This window comes from Bufo gargarizans, unplaced genomic scaffold (assembly GCF_014858855.1).
Source record: "Bufo gargarizans isolate SCDJY-AF-19 unplaced genomic scaffold, ASM1485885v1 fragScaff_scaffold_697_pilon:::fragment_2:::debris, whole genome shotgun sequence".
Classification (NCBI taxonomy): Eukaryota; Metazoa; Chordata; class Amphibia; order Anura; family Bufonidae; genus Bufo; species Bufo gargarizans.
The window spans coordinates 396,073-414,715 of NW_025334169.1; the positions used below are offsets into that span (position 1 = coordinate 396,073).

The window sequence follows — 18,643 nt, forward strand, 5'->3', positions numbered from 1 at the left end:
GTTGACACAAGCGGCGGGACAACAAACGGCCGGCATCCAAGGAGACCTGTGGCCAAGTGGAAATGGAACAAATCCCACGCTGCGATCGAGACGACCCCAATGCAGCAGTCAGGTCAGCCGAAGCAGCCTGAGGCAGGTAGCTGGAGCAACCTCAGAGCGGTAAACGAAGCGGCATCATGGCTGCATTTTCACGCTGGGTCAGAGCAGGCTCACATCGGGCTAGGAGTTTGAGCGCCGGGAAGATGCGCACGTCACTTGCGTGCATCCGCACGCATGCTCCTACTATCCTTACTTCTTGATTGCAAATTATTTGTCTTCTGTTTTATTTACACAGTCATTTAAAAATCCTAATCGAATCAGAGATTTTAACTGTAAGCTCTTTTTCACGTGGATGAAAGCATGTGTCGCAATGATTCTACAGAAATTAGTCTGAAGAGGCTTGCTGTTTTTTCTGTCAAATTATCACTAAGTAAAGTTTGATTTAAGCAATTGTTTACCTTGCTGTCCAAACAAGAGATTGGACCTTCAATGGAAGGCTTTATTTATTTTATTTTTTTGCATGTCTAATATTCAAAGCTTATGAGCAAATTCCTCATAGGGAGAAACGTTAGGTCTTTAATCCTCACTCCTCCCATTCTCTGCATTCCTTTACTGATTTCGAAACTATTCAAGTAAGAGGGGGGAGTTAATTCTGGATTAAAAACAAGTCTAGTGTGCGAGTAGTCTCACTTTGGGAGAAGCTGAGACAGAAGAAGCAAGCTGCCTAAAGGACAAATGCCCAGTTAATGGTTATATGAAAATGTCTTTACTTGGATATGTACTTCTGCTTACAGCTGCCTTATGCTGTACTGCAGCACCAGCAGCCCCTGACGGTAAGAGACCAATGTCCGCTAAAGGTTTAAAAAAAGAATGTTCATATATATATATATATACTTTTACTGTTTTTATACCTACTATTCAAGGTAATATTGAGACACTGAAACAAATTGTGCAGTGAAAAAGGTGACTAGTATAACAGTACTGCCCATTATGTACATTTGAGCATTTGAGGCGCAATTCATTAATTCATTTTAACTGTTCACCTGTTAATTCAGTAATCTTTGTGACGTATTGATAAAATTGTTGAATGAGCTGTTTGCTATGATTTTACACAAACAATATCCAAATGCTGGACCATTAGGTTGGCTGTATTTTGCATGGGACTGTCTCTGATGAGGCAACTACTGTAACTGACTCACTTATGGGAAATCTTAGATAATACATACTCTTTGTGGAGCAACAAACTCCATTATGCTGCATGGACAACTTGTACATGGCTACAATTATATCTAGGCATACAATAGCTACATAAACAAGATAACAAACAGTCTTTTTTATATTTTTTATAATTAGTTGTTTTTATGGAATTGTTATCTAGTCAAACTACTAAGATGTGCTATAAAAGTAAAGAATCAGAGGCAATTTAACATTTTGTAGCACTAAACTGATCTAAAGTATTTAGTGTTCCTTCAGTCAGTGTTAATTTCTAGTGTCCTGAAAAAAAACAACTAATTTTAAAATGTAATGTGCATTTTACATTGTGCTGTTTATGGTGTTTTGGTGGTGCCTTTTATTGAGTACAGTGTGGATCCACCAGACTCAATTTCATAAAGTAAATGAGTAGTTTTCTATTCCAATACATACAGTATAGATCAAAGATGAAGGAATCAATTAGACCCATATTTAAAAAACAATTCTTATTAGGTACAATCAGAATTTCTTCCCATTTGTTTGAGTGGAATTTTGCCAGAGAGAAAGAGAGAGACTTTCCAGGCATTTAGAGCACTTTCGATTGCGGAGTCGACTCATGTTTGATTCAAACTTCTTTCCTGATTCTGACTATTTGGGCAAAAATGAATTTTTAGTAAATTCACTTTGAAATATAAGTATAGATAAAGTATTGCAGTATATCAATTTATTTATAGAAGAGGCAATCCAAAATTTGGTAGGATGCTTCAGTCCACAGTTAGCAGACTTTTTTTATTTTAAATTTAGTGTGATTTTACACTTGCAGTTAAACATAAAAATCATCATAAAAGCATTGGGGATCATTTACTAACAGATATACACCACTTTTTGGAGTATATATGTTGCAGATTTTGGCGCAAAGGTTATTTGCGACGCAATCTGTGACTTTTTCCTGCTCACGCCAGGTCAAGAAAAGGGGAGTGTGGTGTGGGAGGGGAAGCGGGTGGGCCACCAGGCCCGTCTCAATTATCATTTTCTATGCCTGTTTTAGGCATAGAAAATGGTCCAAATCTATGCCAGCAAGGAAGCTGGCGAAGAATTAGACAGGAGGTGGATACGCCAAAGTTATGTAGAGGCCGGCCCCTGTACATAAATTCAGCGCATCTAAAGACAGCTAAAGGGGTATTAAGACTGACGTCTAAAATGCTGGTCTTAATAAATGAGCCTCAATACTGTCTAATACTAAGGCCGAATGCACACGGCCGTTGTTCACGGCCGTGAGCGGTCCATGGAACCGCAGCCTGGATTCCTCCTGAGTGCAGGAGCGCACGGCGTCATAGGTTGCTATGACGCCGTGCGCTCCCTGCTGCCGCCACAGTACAGTAATACACTGGTATAGATTATACCAGTGTGTTACTGTATTGCGGGGGCAGCAGGGAGCGCACGGCGTCATAGCAACCCATGACGCTGTGCGCTCCTGCACTCAGGAGGAATCCAGGCCGCGGTTCCACGGACTGCTCACGGCCATGAACAACGGCCGTGTGCATTCGGCCTAAGACTGTATGTTGCTACAGGCAACAAAAAGTTTTACAGTTTTGATATACATGAGACCTTTAGTTTGTATATTCCCTTAAAGACTTTATAGTTGGTGAGAAAGTTAGGGACCTGGGTGCTGCTTCTTCTTAACTGGGTGATTAAACCATAATAGGTATTGAGCCAATTTGATATAATTGGCTAGGATATCCATATAGTAGTGAGTAGCGGACCGCTAGTTCTCTTTTGTTATGATGCAATATTTTTTTTTAATTTAAATCCGCTACCAGTTTGCACACCGTTACATATAAGCATATACATATATTTCTCACACAGACTACACATTATATCTCTCATATAGTCATGAGAAAAAAGTACACCCTTGAATGTTATGGTTTTATGCATCAGGGCATAATTAAAAACATCTGGTACTTAGAAGGTCTTCAAATTAGGTAAATCCAACCTCAGATGAACACTTAGCAGATTCCACCACTTCATTTATTTAACCAAACCAAGGCCAAAGAAAAGCCATATGTGAAAAACTAAGTACACCCCATGAATAAATATCTTGTAGGACCATCCTATGAAATAATAACTTGAAGTAATAGTTTTTTGTATGTTTTCTCTCACATTGTTCTGGAGAACATTTTGCCCATTCTTCTTTACAACATTGTTTCAGTTCATTGAGGTTTATGGGCACTTGTTTATGAACAGTTCTTAAGGTCTGGCCTCAGAATTTCGGTTGGGTTGAGATATGGATTTTGATTGGACCATTGCAACACCTTCAGTCTTTTCTTTTTCATTTCTATTTTGTTGTACCTTTGCTGGTGTGCTTGGGATAATTGCCCTGTTGCATGACCCATTTTTGGCTATGCTTTTACTGCTGGATAAATGACCTCACATATAACTCTAGAATACTTTGGTATGCATAGGGGTTCATGGTCTACTCAATCACTGCAAAACGCTCAAGTCCTGAGGCTGCAAAGTAAGCCCAAATTAGCACCCCTCCCCCACTGTGCTTGACAGTTGATATGAGGTGTTTTTGCTGATTAGGTTTGCGTTTTGGCCAAACATGGTTTCATCTCTTCAAAGAACATTATTCAAGGAATCTTGTGGTTTGTTCAGATGCAAATGTACAAACTTAAGGCAGGCTGTCATGCTCTTTTTAGAAAGAAAAGTTTTTTCTCCTGGCAACCCTTCCAAATAAGCAATACTTATTCAGACTTTTTCTAATTGTATTGCACGTCAACATTTAAGATGTTAACTGGGGCCTGTGGAGTCTAACATGTAGCTCTTGGGTTTTTTGTAATTTCTCTGGCCATTACACTGTAAATTTGCTAGGGTGTCCACCCCTCGGAAGATTGGCAATTGTCTTGAATGTTTTTCACTTTCTTACTGTACACTGATGGAAATGATTGAATTGTTTGGAAATTGACTTATACTTCTTCCCAAATTACTTCTCTAAGAAAATTGCTGATGTCTTTGTTCCTTAGCATTGTGTTAGCACAAGCCTTAGGGGCCCTTTACACAGACTGACAATTGAACACTACTTAGAGATGACCGGGCGGTGTAAATGCACCATTGATTGTGCAGCACAAATGATCATTGTTTCCCAGTGGCAGATCCTGCTAGATCATCGTCCCATGTAAAGGGACCATAAATGCTCCAGACCAGCAAACTGCCCAAATCTCTGCTTTAATAGAGGTGATAACACTTCCTGATGATAAATTAATCTAGGCATTTGATCATCGGCACCTGGATGCTACTTACCCTCTTAATTCTAGTAAGGGTATACTTAATTTTTCATACAGAGCTGCTGCATTTTGGTCTTGGTTTTATTAAATAAGTAATGACATGGTGTAAATTTGTCATGTGTCATGTTCCTCTGAGGTTTTTTGTAGTTTGTTAAAAAAATAAAATTACTCAGTTCATTATATAAATGCATAGGCTGGATTAGATACTGTATGCTGTGTACAGTACTGTGCACCACTTTTATATGAGGTGAGGGTCTGGAGGTCCACTGAAGGATATATCTGATATATCTGGGTCAGTAGGAGCCTAGATAAATCTGTAACACAATCATGGGAGAGGGACAGGCCTGACTGCAAAGGAGGCAGGTAAGCGATGGGGTTTGCACAAATGTATTCCAAATTGGGCAGTCTGTGGGAGTTACCTGGGAATTTTGGGGTAGTCATGGATGAAGGGCTGGACAGTCCAGGGAGTCCTATGGGTCTGGCTTAAGTTCCTGGGATTTGTTGACAACTATGCTAACATGGACACAGAATAGATAGAGTGCAAGTTTTATTTTTTCTTCTTAACAAAATATAAGCATTTAATTATAGTCTGAATATAAGTGGGAATAATCATCACTTTTACCTCTAATAAACCTTTGTTTAGTGAAAATATTTTTTGTTGTGGATACTCGCTTTGTCACCAGTAAGGAAAATTGGCATCTTTCAAAATCCATTGTTAGTATAAGCAAATAACATGATCATAACCTGGTGGACAATTGTGGAGTCAGAGCATACACATTGCTAAGAAAACTTGGCTGGTTTGTGTTTGTTTTTCTCTTTATCCAAACAATAAAGGTACTTTATGCATCTTTTCTCTCTATGCTTGTGACTTATGCAATAATTTCCGTGCTCTGTCCAAGGTGCTGATACAGCTTTGACACATAATCTACATGACCTCCCCTGAGGCTCTGTCAGTAGAGAGATATCAGTACTGTACATCGTAGCTATACTGTATGCCATCAGTATACCCCGGCGTATACCCCTGATTTATGGATCCAACATATGCCATACCGTATACTATAAAATGTATATAAAATATAATGTATGTAAACAAAATTGCTTTAGTAGGATTGCTGCTCTTTTCATTAGTTTTTAATTGGAATATTGTGCATTGCTAGCATTCTTTAGCCATACACATTTACTTCTGAAAACGTCTCATGTACAAGGTTGAGCTTTTAGAAAGTTCAGCGCTAGTGTATGCACATAAACTTGAAGATTTCTGCTGCTCTTTAGAGGTAGCACACTCTTAATTAAATATTTACTGTACATTTGTCTTTCCAGCAGAACTGAGTTTGTTGTTTTTCAAAGCTCATATATTGTGGTCCTATATATATCAGTGGTTTCCATATATTGACAGGATAACTGGCTAAGAAATCTGAAGTCTGACTTTAACCTCCATCCCAACTGCCCAATGTAAATCTAAGCTAGGAGTTTGGTATTTAAATATGGCGCCCACTCACGAGTGCAGTGGGTGCCATAGTTGCCGGGGGTCTGCTGTTGCATACTAGTTTATGCAAGTGTAAGGGCTAGTATATGCAATTGATGTTAAAGTTGATTACACACGCTTAACCCCTCAGAATGTGACTACGGCATCTGGGAGCTCAAAAGTCCATAAGCATGTTCTCCCAGGTGTGCAGTGACTCCCCCTAGTGGGGATCTGGGAAGCCAAATGGTATGTGCAGCAGCCTCAGTAATAATCCAAGGCTGCAGATAGGCTCCTATGAAGACCTATGAAGGGCTCCATAGGAACACAGTAAAATTCTCAGAGTCCAATGCTAGTACGTTGGAGTCTATGAGAGAAGCAATATAATGATTACCTGTTCAAGTTCCCAAAGGGTATCATTAAAAAGTGTAAAAGAAAGAAAAAGTATCACAGTTTCGAGATTCTTTGTCACTTCACCTCTCCCAAAGAAATTTACAAAAAGTTACACACACTCCAAAATGTTATCAATAAAAAAATACAGATCGTCCAGCAAAGAAATGAGCCCTCACACAGCTCTGTATGCATAAAAATAAAAAAAAGGGGGTCTTAATATAGCAATGCAAAGAAAATAAATAATTATTTCCATATTTTTTTTTCAGAATTAAAATGCAAAAAAAAAAAAAAGTAATGTAGTATTGTGGTATTAATAATTACCCAGAGAATGAAGGTAACAGGTCAGTTTACCCACATAGGAAACGCTCTGAAAACAAAACCCACAAAACTGGAAGATTTTTTATTGTTTTTTCATTTTTTATTTATTCTGGTTTCTCACTGCATTGTACACAACAGAGAATGGTGCCAATGGTACAATTTATCCCACAAACAACAAGCCCTTTTACTATGTGAATCGAAAATATAAAAAGTTATGGCTTTGGGAAAATAGGCAAAGTGGCCAGGTCATGAAGGATTTAAAGGTGTTTTATGAAAGTAAACTAGCAGTTACAGGCTGCTGATAAGAAAGCAATTATGATGCCCATGTAACAGTGAGTATAAGGGATGCCTAACTGTAAGAGGAGTGTGTTAGCAATGGTAACCAGATAAAAAGGATTGATACTTGAGTGAGCAGAGGACTGAAAAAAGTGTGCCAGTGTGAGGACAGGTGACTCAGAAAGAGGTCTACAAGGGGGAATAGTTACTAAGCTGGATTCTGAGAAGGCCTGGAGGTATAATTGGGAATACCAGAGAAAGGAGAGAGGAGTCAAGTTACAGAAAAGAATGTAACACCATTAGTTAACAATTGCTTTCAGAAACTGAATATAAGAAGAATTGGCTCTAGTAAAGAGAAATTCTACATAAAGTTATATTTGGCAAGCCAGACAACTTTCGTGGTTTGTATGGATTCTCTCAATGCAGTGTTAACATCAGGAAAGGAGAAGAACTGTGATTTACCTAGCTGTGTCATGTGAATACAGGAAACAATCCCCCGAATGAACCTAACCTCTCAATCCACTGTTACATCTGAGAAGAAAAGGAGAGAGAGCACATTATAGAGAGAACTGTAGGAGATAAGATTAACTGCTCCTGGCAAAGGACGCTCAGCTTAGGGCTCTTTCACACTTGCGCTTGATCGGATCCGTTCTGAACGGATCCGATCATATTAATGCAGACGGAGGCTCCGTTCAGTACGGATCCGTCTGCATTAATAACTTAGAAAAAATTCGAAGTGTGAAAGCAGCCTGAGCGGATCCGTTCAGACTTTCAATGTAAAGTCAATGGGGGACGGATCCGCTTGAAGATTGAGCCATATGGTGACCTCTTCAAGCGGATCCGTTCCCATTGACTTACATTGTAAGTCTGAACGGATCCGCTCGCCTCCGCACGGCCAGGCGGACAGATGAGCGCTGCAAGCAGCGTTCAGCTGTCCGCCTGTCCGTGCGGAGGCGAGCGGAGCGGAGGCTGAACGCCGCCAGACTGATGCAGTCTGAGCGGATCCGCTCCATTCAGACTGCATCAGGGCTGGACGGCTGCGTTCGGGTCCGCTCGTGAGCTCCTTCAAACGGAGCTCACGAACGGACCCATGAACGCTAGTGTGAAAGTAGCCTTAGTATGTTATGCTGAAGGCGCAACAGCCTATAAGCGCGGTGGTATCAAAGCTCATAAGGTGCTGCAAAGGGACCTCAACAGCTCCACAACCAGGCTAGAATTCACAGTAACAGGGGCAATAGGAAGAAAGACTCTTTTTCTACCACCAGAAATACAGTTATGTAGCTGACTGACATTAGCGATGTGCTAATGTCAGCACTACACAACAGTATGTTTCTGACATTTGTCCCTGCAGCCGTTTTTGTAAAATAACCACTTTTATAATATGCTAATGAGCCTCTAGGTGCTATGTGGGCGTAAAATCAGCACCTAGAGGCTCCGTCTACTGACCATTTATCTCGCCCAGGTGCCCTGTTCTGCCCGCCCCGCTCCTCTTGATTGATGTCACTGTTTCCTGCATCGCAGACGAAATCCTGCGCCGTTCACTTCTGTATTCGGTGCAGGCGCAGTGAATGAAGGCAGCTCTCCTAATGCCGGCTTCCTCACTGCGCCTGCGCCAACTACATCACAGTGAGGAAGCTGGCATAATTTAGTGAAGCAGACCAAATTTTGAAATTTTTAAATGCAATTTTGGTAGTAAACATCAGCAGAAGGGGTGGAGAGTATGCAGATTTTTGATCAACATATTACATATTTACATAATATATAAACATACTAAAAAGTGCATAAATAAATGTAACAATCTAAACATATGTATTTATATATATATATATATATATTATAAAAAAAGGGCAGCACTCCAGAACGTAAAAATGCAAAAAATGCTTTATGTACCCATATGGGACATGCGACGTTTCGGCTCTATGCAGGAGCCTTTCTCAAGCCTTGAGAAAGGCTCCTGCATAGAGCCGAAACGTTGCATGTCCCATATGGGTAAATAAAGCATTTTTAGCATTTTTACTTTCTGGAGTGCTGCCCTTTTTTACAATTTTTATCTATTTGGATTGACTTATATCCACATTGGGCCAGCTGCACCCGTTTTTATACTATTGACGGTGCTGCCACTTTGTTTTTTTGTTTTTATATATATATATATATATATACACACACACACACACACATATATAAACACACGCACCAAACAATGTAAAAATGCCCATACATTTTTCCTGTGATAAAAAATAATTGGACTAACCCAACTTTCCTGGGTACAGAAACAAGATAAAGATTAATATAAACCAAGCAAATCAATCCTAAGTAAAATTGTTCTATTCACCACGCAACAATGATTTGGGCTGATCGCATGTGCTGCGAGTCTCTGCTATTTAAAATAGCAGAAACCCGGCGACTATGGAGCCCGCTGCACATGCGAGCGGGCGCCATGTTTGGGGACCAGACTTCCGCCGTACATGTACGGTGGAGGTCCTTAAAGTGTTAAGTTATTCATGCAAAGCCTATTCAATGCATTATATTGGAGATATTCCAATGGACATGTCCAGACCTGTTTGGACGCACTCAGGCTGATGTCAGCAGTAAGTATATAAGGCAAGCTGGACAGATTTTGATAAAGTGATCTGTTATAGTGCTACAGTATCAGTTTTGAAACTTAAAACGCAAATGTTTTGACGATCCAGACAATTTCTGCTACATATGTGGCAAATACACTACTTATGATCAGCACAAGAATCTGACAAAGCGAGTGTGTCTTGCAGTATGGGATGCATTTGTGCTAGTAGTGCAGAACTTCCTTGGGAACAGACGAGCTGCAAACTATGCTGAATTAGTAGACAACATGCTTACAGCATATGAACAACTTGGCTGCAGAATGTCATTGAAAGTGCATTTCTTACGTTCCCATCTTGACTTTTTCCCACCCAATTTGGGACATGTAAGTGACGAACATGGAGAGCGGCTCCATAAATATATTTCTACAATGGAGAACAGGTAGCAAGGCCGCTGGAATCCCAACATGATGGGGGACTACTACTGGTTTTTGCAACTGGAAAATCCGACCGTTCACATATGCAAAAGCAGATGCCTGAAGCACTTTTAACAGTACTGGGCCTTGCTCAAGTAAGACTTTTAAACTGAAAAATTAGACTTTTTGAAATATTGTTATTCCATTACATTTTCATACAATGTTTACTACGCAAACTTTGATGTAGATCAGGTAAATGTTGGAGTAAAACTTGTTCTGTTCAAAATTATTCAATGCTTTCCAAGTGCTTAAAGGGAGTCTGTCACCACATTTTAGCATGTTAGACCGTTAAAATAGGGTTATGTAATCCAGCCAGAACATAAAAACGGTACCTTTGTGGTAGAAAACGGACTTTTCAATTTGCAGAAAACGAACTTATAAGATTATCTTCTGAGCCCTCTCAAGGCAGGCACCTCCTAAACAGCTGATAACTCCGCCCTCCGTGCGCCTCTGCCCGCCCGTTTACTCCCCTCCCCTGTCCCTTTCCACTGCGGCTGTGCGGTACAAATCGTAGCGGGCGCATGCGCAATGCGATGCCCGCTCCTGGCAGGGCATCGCAATACCTATTGCGCATGCGCCCGCTACGATTTGTACCGCACAGCCGCAGTGGAAAGGGACAGGGGAGGGGAGTAAACGGGCGGGCAGAGGCGCACGGAGGGCGGAGTTATCAGCCGTTTAGGAGGTGCCTGCCTGGGGCTCCGTGGATTGAGAGACCGCCCTGGGCACTTGAGAGGGCTCAGAAGATAATCTTATAAGTTCGTTTTCTGCAAATTGAAAAGTCCGTTTTCTACCACAAAGGTACCGTTTTTATGTTCTGGCTGGATCACATAACCCTATTTTAACGGTCTAACATGCTAAAATGTGGTGACAGACTCCCTTTAATTCATTTAGGCATACTTATGCAGAGCACAATTTCGTGACGTGTTACAACAATTCTGACTTCGGATTTAGTATAGGACAAATGGTTTTTGCCCAGTAGCAGACAAAAGGTTTTTTGTTTTTTTTTGCATGCTGTTTTGAAGAGAACTCTCTACACATTATAAATATCAAGTGTTAAATTGGGGACATATGCTACTCACGAATATGAATATTTGATGAAGTTATAAAAATTGGAATAAAACTGCAATGTTAATGTTGGCCACAGGGGGTCAACATATCACCTAAAAGATAAGTATGTTTTTAATGAAATAAGAAGAAATGTTTTAAAAGTAGATCTACAGTAGTAACTGTATGTATATTCTTAGCACAGGAATTGCTACATATAAAGCATGTTCCATGGAATTAATTATTATGTTCTTCTAGTTTATCTTGGTAAGAAAAGGAGGATCAGAATTATTATACTACAGAAGACACTGAGCCCTTTACTGGAGATGTTGATTAAAGATACACATATTAATGGCATCTCGAATAAGGCCTCATGCACATGTTTTGGTCTGCATTCGAGCCGCAGCTTTGGCGGCTCGGATGCGGACCCATTCACTTCAATGGGGCCGCAAAAGATGCGGACAGCAATTTTTTTTAACATGTTCTATTCTTGTCCACGCTTTGCGGACAAGAATAGGCAGTTGTATTAAAGGCTGTCCGTGCCGTTCCGCAAACGGCGGAACGCACGCGGACTCCATCTGTGTTTCGCGGATCCACAATTTGCCGACCGCAAAACACTCAATGGTTGTGTGCATGTAGCCTAACAAAGAGAAAAAGTACTTAACTATTCCTATCCCTGCTAGACCCTATTTCTATCATTTATCCAAGGTCCACAAGGATTTAAATAATCCTCCATCATTGCAAACATAAACACGGCCACAAGTAATTTGTCTCACTACCTGAATTGACCAGCTATTTAAAAACCATAATCAGCCCATCAGAGAATTGTATGATATGACTTGTAACAATGAATACTTACTGATTGCTATTCATGCTTCTTCATTGTACTCCAACATCCAGTATTGGTTAGGCCTACAATGTGTGGAAAGCTATTCGGCTAAAGATTTAGATCTACCTGAGGAATAAAAAACTTCTTGAGTAAAGGCTTGGCGCTGGTTCTTACCAACAACTATTTTAGTTATGCTACCAAATATTTCACCAACTCCTCAGGACTGCCACAGGCAGCAAAGAAGCTCTGTCCTATGCAAATCTGCCTACAAGGGAGAGTGCTTACCATCAAACACATCTTGGCTCCAAGTCACTTCAAGCAACATACCTGTAATAAAAAACCACCCCTAGGGTTATTGCAGGGAATTTATCAATGTGGAAGTAAATGGTGTTTACGACCCTAGGTGATCAAACACAGCACTGCTGGACTCCACTCTAATACAAACAACAACTGTTTTAAATTCAAGTATCTACTTAACATAATTTACCTTATAGAATGTATATGTGGAATGCAGTATGTAATGTAGGAAGGGTGACCCAGGGGCTGCATGACCAAGTAAACAAACACTGGTATAATATGAAGAAAGAACGTATGAAGCATGGGTTGTCTCGACACTGTGTCCAGAAAAATGGGGGACATCTCAAGATTATTGTATCATTAGTATTTTTCCTATAGACCATGTCCTATCTGATACTTACCATAGGTTTGAAGTTCTGTGAAAAGAAGAAATATATTGGCTATATAAGTTGGAGTCTATTTACCCTTATGGGATCGATGAAATCTTGGAAACTGTTCTGTAAACATAAAATACCAATATAAACGTAACAATTAATTCCATGGAACATGAAATAGCATAATATGTAGCAATTCCTTTGCTAAGAATATACAGTAAATTGATATGTTGACCTCCTGTGGTCACCGTTAGCGTTGCAGTTCTTATTCCAATTTTTAGATATTCATTGAATATTTGTTAGTAAAGCATGCCCCTAGTGTAACACATACATTTCATTATGTGTAGAGAGATCTCTTCAATCATAGAACAATTTTATTTAGGATTGATTTGCTTTGTTTATATCTGGTTGCTGATTTTATTGGTTTTTATCACCGGAAAAACAAATGGACATTTTTAAATTGTTTGGTGAAAAGATATATATATATATATATAAAATTTAGATTGCTCTATTTATTTTTATGTAGTTTGTACTATGTTTACGTATCACTCCAACCCTTTTGTTGATGTTTACCACCAAAATTGTATCTTAATATTTAGTTTGCGTCACTAAATTATGTTATTAAGTGCCTGACAAAGGGACCAGTGCAGTCCCAAAACTACAAAGTAAATACACCTATCAATAAAATACCAAATTGTCAGTAGTACATTGGATTATATTCCATGGTAGCGCCTCTGAAATAGTTCTTCTTCATATTACTTTACACTGTAAAGCCATGTAGTAGCCATTACCAGATACTGCAGCTCAGCTCCCATTCAAGATACAATATTGAAAATTACCTGTAATGCTGCTTTCCTCTAGTCCATAGGCAGCATGGAGATGGATATTTTGTCTCCTAGTCTTTACCCCAGGACCAGCCTACCTCACTTACTGATGAGACAGAATTAGTATACATAATCTCAGTATCTATAAAGTCCACCTGTTCCCTAAGCCACATGTGTAATAAATATAGACAAATTGCTGCCCAAATCTTCATTGGGAGGGATATAAGTAGGCTGTCTATGGACTGGGGGGAAACAAAATTACAGGTAAGAATACATTTTCACTTTCTTTATCGTCTTACGGCAACATAAAACGTGAAGTAAATAGCTCATAGAGCTAAACTAACCTTGGACAACAAACCAAGATAAAATGTTCTTAGACACTTGAATTCTTCAGTTCTATCCAAATAAATGACAATGACCCTTTTTATATTCAGAGAATGCTACTCTTTCTGATGCGCATCCTAATAGGAAAGAATGTAGGCAGGAAGGATTCTTTGTTAACATTCTGAGTAGAAGACCCTTCAGGCCTGAACAAAGAAATGTTTGCAAAACCACACCATCAGCACGGATTCAGAGATAATTGGAAGAAAATGCCTGGACCTCCATCCATCTCTTAGCTGAGTTAACAACAATAAGAAATAGTACTTTAGATTTACATCTGAAGGGTTCAGAGAGTGATAAGACACCTTTCTTGAGAACTAGAGAATGTTAGCCTCTTAATAGCCTTAAAAAACCTAGAAAACAGTGGGTGATTGAAGAACTTCCCATTTGTCATGGCATTTATAGCCATTGACTTTAAAGATATTACATTTAAGTCCTTTTTTGAACACTTCTTGCAGACATTGCAGGATAGTAGGAATGTCAGTATAAACGTGAGATGACTCATCCATCTGACAGGAACATTCTTCCAAAGCCTTGTGTATACCTTATTGGTTGTAGGCTTTCTAGCCTGGAGTAAAGTTTCTACAACAGCTCCACAAAGACCTTGGTTTAATATGCTGCCCATCTTAAAGGGGTTGTCCGGGTTCAGAGCTGAACCCGGACATACCTCCATTTTCACCCCGGCAGCCCCCCTGGCATGAGCATCTGAGCAGTTCATGCTCCGATGCTCTCCTTTGCCCTGCGCTAAATCGCGCAGGGCAAATGCATTTTTTGGAGATCTGGTGACGTATCAAGCTCTCCATGGGGCTGCCAGGAACCCCGGTGACATCACCAGCACTGATGGGCAGGATTTAGCACTGCCCTAGCCAGTAAAACGGCTAGTTTCCGCCCGGCAGTGTGTTATTGAAAACAAAAGAGCCCGTGCCCTGCGCTATCTAGCATAGGGCAAGGGAGCGCATCAGACCGCCGATGCCAACATCAGGGGGGCTGCCGGGGTGAAAATAAGGGTATCTCCGGGTTCAGCTCCCTCTAGATTGTCAATGTGGAGATTAAACATGCCTTTCTGAAACAGGAGATCCTTGATAAGTGGAAGATTCCAGAGCAACCCTTTTGATAGAGACTTATGAAGCCGGAAACCATGCTCAGGCCAAAATGGAGCCAAGAAAATCATAGACTATTCTCTGCTACAAATTACTAAAGATTATATGGAATCATGGAGACTGGAGGAAAGACATACATACAGGAACTAATTCTTCCAAAATATTTACAGGGCATCAACTGCAAACATCTGGTCCAATTGTTTCAGAGAACAGCATTTGTCCATTTTTCAATTGCTCCTGGTAACCATCAGATCCATATCTGTGTACTTTCTGCCAAAAGTATTTCTGTTTGAGCTTCCACTCCCCACCTGAGGGTCTGATTCTCTTCTGACTGAAATGATACTCTAGAAAATGAACAGATCCTGCTATATTCAAAGATCTCAAATAGATTGTATAGATCAGCAGCAGCTGATCGGCAGGGGTCTGAAACCCAGGCTCCCGCCGTTTATCTGTTTAAGAAGGCATCAGCTCTCACCAGGGGTGTTCCTAGAGTCTTAAAACATCAGAGGGCAGGAGCCCAAGACATATGTATATCCCAACCCTCCCCCCCCCCCTCCTCAAAACTGAGCTCTTCCACTTACAGTCTATATGCACAGCGCCCCCACCCACAATATATAAACAGCTCTCCCACCTACAGTATAAATGCACAGCTCCTCCACCCACAGTATACAGTATATGCACCGCTCCTCCACCCACAGTATACAGTATATACACAGCTCCTCCACCAACAGTATACAGTATCTGCACAGCTTTCCCCTACACAGTATACAATATATGCACAGCTCCTCCACCCACAGTATATGCACAGCTCCTCCACCCACAGTATACAGTATATGCACAGCTCCTCCACCCACAGTATACAGTATATGCACAGCTCCTCCACCCACAGTATATGCACAGCTCCTCCACCCACAGTAAACATTATATGCACAGCTCTTCCACCCACAGTATACAGTATATGATTCCTCCTGGGTTCCTGCTCCCTCCACTACAGATACAAATCTGCGGCACCAAGTGTAAGAGTGAAAGCCTGAGGGTTATGTCAGCTTTATGTGGACTTCTACAGTTATACAGTTAAACATCAACAAACACATATGCATACAGGCATATATACATTCATACTTACAATATCCATTTGCTCGCTATAGGCCAGCCGCCGGCATCTTGCTTGAATTATTTTTTTATTTATTTTACACTCTGTTATTTATATCAGAAGCCACGATCATGTATGAACGCAGCCTCTGAGGGGTACAATGACGGGGAGCGGCGCCATCTGCCCTATTGGCTTTGCAGCATAGCATTCATTACACATTATAGGGTTAGATACACTGAATAAATGGCACTGCTTCAAATACACAAGACTAGCAGCACAATATGACTATTAATATGGCACATGATAGGGCCACTTATCCAGTATATCTAAGCCTATCTGAATTATCATGTGGTTATAGACAAGGTGGCTGTGAGCACTAGTGACACTGATAAGAGCTCTGACTGCTGTGACTGCAGAGCTCACAGGCCTAGAATGTGGGGTGGGGCTTGTATGCACCCAGCACTCTGAGCTGCCAGTCACAAGATGGCCGCCCCCACAAACTGTTTTCTCTCATAACATAATGACTGAACTTACTGTCACTATGCATGTTTAATTATCTGTACCTCCTCCCTACTGTAATATAACCTGACCCACAAAGATAAACCTAAACTAGACAGGCTTCAAATGACAAATATATTTTATTAAATACACATATATTAGAATAAAAGAGACATAACACATCAAATGTAAAGTGCGGTATACCCCTGAGGAAAAAGTATATCAAGAAGGCCCCATGCACACGGCCGTGTTTCACAGCCGTGTGCGGGCCGTGGAACCGCGGCCTGGATCCCTCCTGAGAGCAGGAGCGCACGGCGTCACTGGTTGCTATGACGCCGTGCGCTCCCTGCTGCCGCCGCAATACAGTAATACACTTGTATAGATCATACCAGTGTATTACTGTACTGTGCCGGCAGCAGGGAGCGCACGGCGTCATAGCAACCAGTGACGCCGTGCGCTCCTGCTCTCAGGAGGGATCCAGGCCGCGGTTCCACGGCCCGCACACGGCCGTGTGCATGGGGCCGAATACACATATATATGCGAAGGACAAGGATCATGTGTGGATCGTATCTCCCAACATTATAGAAACATAGTATATAGCCTCCAACATATAGGAGGTTAAAGTGCATGTGCAAATGTCCAAAAAAGGGTTTTCTCATATGCCAAAAACATATACAGTGAATATAAAATGTGGATGCATTAAATTGCGGATGCCCATCCTTGTCCGCAAACTAGAAAAAAATAGGACATGCACTATTTTTTTTGCAGGGCAATGGAACGGACATACTGATGTGGACAGCACGCGGTGTGCTTAAATGCTGCTCACATCGCTTTGATAAAGGCACTTGCATGTGTCAAAACGCGAGTCACCTCTTCTATGAGCGGCGAATAAACCCAATATAATTGCAGTACCAAGGAGTGCTGGTCTCTTCCTTCATTTAAGCATCTGGAGTGACGTCCGCTAACCGCACACCCATACCTTCACGCAGTGCCACCCGACTATTCGCCTGCGTTTTTTGCGGACCCATTGAAATGAATGGGTCTGCATCCTATCTGCGAAAAAAAAAACGGAACGGACACGTAAACAAACAACGTTCGTGTGCATGTAGCCATAGTTTGTTATTATTCTTAACCCATAGTCTCCTTGAGTGGACTTTCACATTTAGAAGTTCTGAGGCGTTCCTTTGATGAGTATACAATCCCAGTTTGGGGGTGTAATATATGTTTTTGGCATATGAAAAAACACCCTTTTTTGGAAATTTGCACATGCACTTTAACTTCCTATATGTTGGAGGCTATATACTAACTATGTTTCTATAATGTTGGGAGATAAGATCCACATGATCCTTGTCCTTGTCTATCGCATATATATATGTGTATATTCTTGATGTGCTTTTTCCTCAGGGGTATACCGCACTTTACATATGATGTTTGATGTCTCTTTTATTCTAATATGTGTGTATTTATTAAAATATATTTGTAATTTGAAATCTGTCTAGTCTCAGTTTATCTTTGTAGGTTGATTTATCATTGCTAAGTGGTTTTTGTTCTTAGGGTCTGCTCATAGTACTCAGTAGTTTATCTGGGTTTTTGAATGTTATGTAACCTGTATATGCTAATCTGTAATATAACTTGCTATACTCCATGGTGATAGGGTCTCTTTAAGTGTAGTTGAATTTTAAAGGTGTGTTCCAGCTTAAATAGTTGCCACTGGACTGAGAGAGACTTAAAGCATTATAGATGATATACTCACCTACACCAAGCTACTGCTCCGACACGTCTGCTTCCTACTGGTTTGTACTTCTAGTTACCATCTTAACAAGCAGAACACGCCTGGGAATGTCCTCTTAGCCAATCACTGGTCACAACAATGACCTGTCTCAGTGATTGCTACAATTGTGGGCTTTCAGGGGTTAATCTTGGGCGGTGACATGATGACATCATTGCGCCGGCCAACATCCTGGCGTAGTGACATATGTCACCCCACACATGATTTTGCGCGGTATCTTCAATAAAGATGCCTTCCACGGCCTCTCTGCAAGTGAATTGATGAGGAGAGTGTTTTTTTTCCCCAGCCATTTCTGGAAAAATAGATTGGTTACCCCAAAGCAAGAAGAGATCCGGCTTCACAGCGAATCAATTTTTTTTCTAAAATTCAGATCGAACACTAGAAATGCTGAGCCTAGCATGCATGTTTGTGAGGTGG

The 18,643-nt window shown here is 40.8% G+C and overlaps 1 protein-coding gene across 1 annotated transcript in view; it reads left to right on the forward strand.

Annotated features, from left to right (window-relative positions):
• The first annotated feature begins 707 nt into the window (after positions 1-707).
• Positions 708-18,643, forward strand: part of LOC122922773 (complement factor H-like) — a 243,167-nt gene continuing 225,231 nt past the window's right edge. Inside the window, exon 1 of the mRNA XM_044273498.1 lies at positions 708-872. Within this exon, the coding sequence (XP_044129433.1) occupies positions 794-872 (79 nt within the window). The 5' untranslated portion in view covers positions 708-793. The remainder of the gene's footprint in view (positions 873-18,643) is intronic.